A 3134-nucleotide genomic window follows, 5' to 3' on the forward strand; every position below is an offset into this window, starting at 1 on the left:
ATGGGGGGCGCCGGCCAGCGGCTGCCCCGGGCGGTGTCGGACTGGCGGGTGCGCCAGGACTGCAGCCGCCGCCTGCGCAGCGCCCTGTACGAGTCGGCGGCCGAGCTGGCCGGGTCCGGCGACGAGGTGGTCGACCGCTCCTGGGGCGCCAAGCTGGACGTGCGGCCCAAGCCTGGCTCCGGCGCCAGCGCCGTGGCCGCCGGCGCCCAGTCCCGCCTGGCCCACTTCGCCCGCCGGCGCTCGGCCTCCGACCGCTACAGCTACGCCAGCCAGAGCGTCCGCTGCCAGCTCTACGAGTGCCACCTGCGCCACCGGCCCCCCCTGGCCCCCCGGTTCACCCAGCTGCTGCGCACCCTCCCCCCCCGGCTGGAGCCCCGCACCCGCTTCTTCTACCGGCGCTTCCTGCGCACCTTCGGCACCCACTACGTCGCCGGGGTCAAGCTCGGCGGCAGCTTCCGGGACGTGACGGCCGTGCGCACCTGCCAGGCGGCGGCGGAGAGGCAGACGGCGGAGGAGGTGAGGGCCGCGGGGGCATGGGGGGGTTGGGCGAGGTGGGGGCTGGGGGGGGTGGCGGGGCAGAGAGAGCGGGGGGAACAAGGGAGGGAGCGCGTTAGAGAGAGAGAGAGAGACTGGGGGGAGAGGTAGAGAGTGAGAGAACGAGAGAGAGCGCGTTAGGGAGAGCAGAGAGAGCGGGAGAACAAGGGAGAGAGCGCGTTAGGGAGAGAGAGAGAGCAGGAGAACAAGGGAGAGAGCGCGTTAGAGAGAGAGAGAGAGCGGGAGAACAAGGGAGAGAGCGCGTTAGGGAGAGAGAGAGAGCGGGAGAACAAGGGAGAGAGCGCATTAGAGAGAGAGAGAGAGCGGGAGAACAAGGGAGAGAGTGCGTTAGAGAGAGAGAGAAACTGGGGGGAGAGGTAGAGAGTGAGAGAACAAGAGAGAGCGCGTTAGGGAGAGCAGAGAGAGCAGGAGAACAAGGGAGAGAGCATGTTAGAGGGAGAGAGAGCGGTGAATAAGGGAGAGAGCGTGTTAGAGAGAGAGAGAGCGGGAGAACAAGGGATAGAGTGTGTTAGAGAGAGAGAGAGCGGGAGAATAAGGGAGAGAATGCGTTAGAGAGAGAGAGAGAGCGGGGAGAACAAGGGAGAGAGCGTGTTAGAGAGAGAGAGAGAGAGCGGGAGAACAAGGGAGAGAGCGTGTTAGAGAGAGAGAGAGAGCGGGAGAACAAGGGAGAGAGCGTGTTAGAGAGAGAGAGAGCAGGAGAATAAGGGAGAGAGCGTGTTAGAGAGAGAGAGAGAGGAAAACAAGGGAGAGAGCGCATTAGAGAGAGAGAGAGAGAGCGGGGAGAATAAGGGAGAGAGCGCATTAGAGAGAGAGAGAGAGGGAAAAAAAGGAGAGAGCGCGTTAGGGAGAGAGAGAGAGCAGGAGAACAAGGGAGAGAGCGCATTAGAGAGAGAGAGAGCGGGAGAACAAGGGAGAGAGCGCATTAGAGAGAGAGAGAGAGTGGGAGAACAAGGGAGAGAGTGCTTTAGAGAGAGAGAGAAACTGGGGGGAGAGGTAGAGAGTGAGAGAACAAGAGAGAGCGCATTAGGGAGAGCAGAGAGAGCGGGAGAACAAGGGAGAGAGCGTGTTAGAGAGAGAGAGAGAGAGCGGGTGAATAAGGGAGAGAGCGTGTTAGAGAGAGAGAGCGCGGGAGAACAAGGGAGAGAGCGTGTTAGAGAGAGAGAGAGAGAGGGAGAACAAGGGAGAGAGCGCGTTAGAGAGAGAGAGAGCTGGAGAATAAGGGAGAGAGCGTGTTAGAGAGAGAGAGAGAGAGCGGGAGAACAAGGGAGAGAGCGTGTTAGAGAGAGAGAGAGAGCAGGAGAACAAGGGAGAGAACGTGTTAGAGAGAGAGAGAGCGGGAGAACAAGGGAGAGAGCGTGTTAGAGAGAGAGAGCGGGAGAACAAGGGAGAGAGCGCGTTAGGGAGAGCGGGAGAGAGCGGGAGAACAAGGGAGAGAGTGTGTTAGAGAGAGAGAGAGCGGGAGAATAAGGGAGAGAACGCGTTAAAGAGAGAGAGAGAGCGGGAGAACAAGGGAGACAGCGTGTTAGAGAGAGAGAGAGAGCAGGGGAGAACAAGGGAGAGAGCGCATTAGAGAGAGAGAGAGAGCGGGAGAATAAGGGAGAGAGCGCATTAGAGAGAGAGAGAGAGAGAGCAGGAGAATAAGGGAGAGAGCGCATTAGAGAGAGAGAGAGAGCGGGAGAACAAGGGAGAGAGTGCTTTAGAGAGAGAGAGAGAAACTGGGGGGAGAGGTAGAGAGCGAGAGAAGGAGAGAGAGCGCATTAGAAAGAGAGAGGGAGAGGGAGAACAAGGGAGAGAGCGCGTTAGAGAGAGAGAGAGCGGGAGAATAAGGGAGAGAGCATGTTAGAGAAAGAGACTGGGGGAGAGGTAGAGAGTGAGAGAACGAGAGAGAGCGCATTAGAGAGAGAGAGGGAGAGGGAGAACAAGGGAGAGAGCGCATTAGAGAGAGACGGGGGAGGTAGAGAGCGAGAGAACGAGAGAGAGCGCATTAGGGAGAGCAGAGAGAGCAGGAGAACAAGGGAGAGAGCATGTTAGAGAGAGAGAGGGAGAGACTGGGGGGAAGTGGTAGACAGCGAGAGAACGAGAGAGAACGCACATTAGAGAGAGAGAGACTGGGGGGAGAGGTAGAGAGTTTGAGAACGAGAGAGAGCGCATTAGGGAGAGAGAGACTGGGGGGAGAGAGAGAGAGAGAGCGAGAGAACGAGAGAGAGCACATTAGAGAGAGAGAGAGACTGGGGGAGAGGTAGAGAGTGAGAGAACGAGAGAGAGCACATTAGAGAGAGAGAGAGACTGGGGGAGAGGTAAAGAGCGAGAGAACAAGAGAGAGCACATTAGAGAGAGAGAGAGACTGGGGGGAGAGAGAGAGCGAGAGAACGAGAGAGAGCGCATTAGAGAGAGAGAGAGACTGGGGGGAGAGAGAGAGCGAGAGAACAAGAGAGAGCACATTAGAGAGAGAGAGAGACTGGGGGGAGAGAGAGAGCGAGAGAACAAGAGAGAGCACATTAGAGAGAGAGAGAGACTGGGGGAGAGAGAGAGCGAGAGAACGAGAGAGAGCGCATTAGAGAGAGAGAGAGACTGGGGGA

General features: G+C 58.3%; 1 protein-coding gene across 1 annotated transcript in view; it reads left to right on the top strand.

The window, feature by feature from the left end:
* The window catches only part of LOC144675674 (perforin-1-like), a gene marked incomplete at its 3' end in the record, with an annotated part of 19704 nt that extends 19182 nt beyond the window's left edge, over positions 1-522 (top strand). The window contains exon 2 of the mRNA XM_078536323.1: positions 1-522. This exon is cut by the window's left edge and continues 306 nt beyond it. Coding sequence (XP_078392449.1) covers positions 1-522 — 522 coding nt within the window.
* Between the last annotated feature and the right edge of the window lie 2612 nt (positions 523-3134).

The sequence above is a fragment of the Cetorhinus maximus genome, unplaced genomic scaffold (genome assembly GCF_964194155.1).
Source record: "Cetorhinus maximus unplaced genomic scaffold, sCetMax3.hap1.1 HAP1_SCAFFOLD_1098, whole genome shotgun sequence".
Taxonomy (NCBI): Eukaryota; Metazoa; Chordata; class Chondrichthyes; order Lamniformes; family Cetorhinidae; genus Cetorhinus; species Cetorhinus maximus.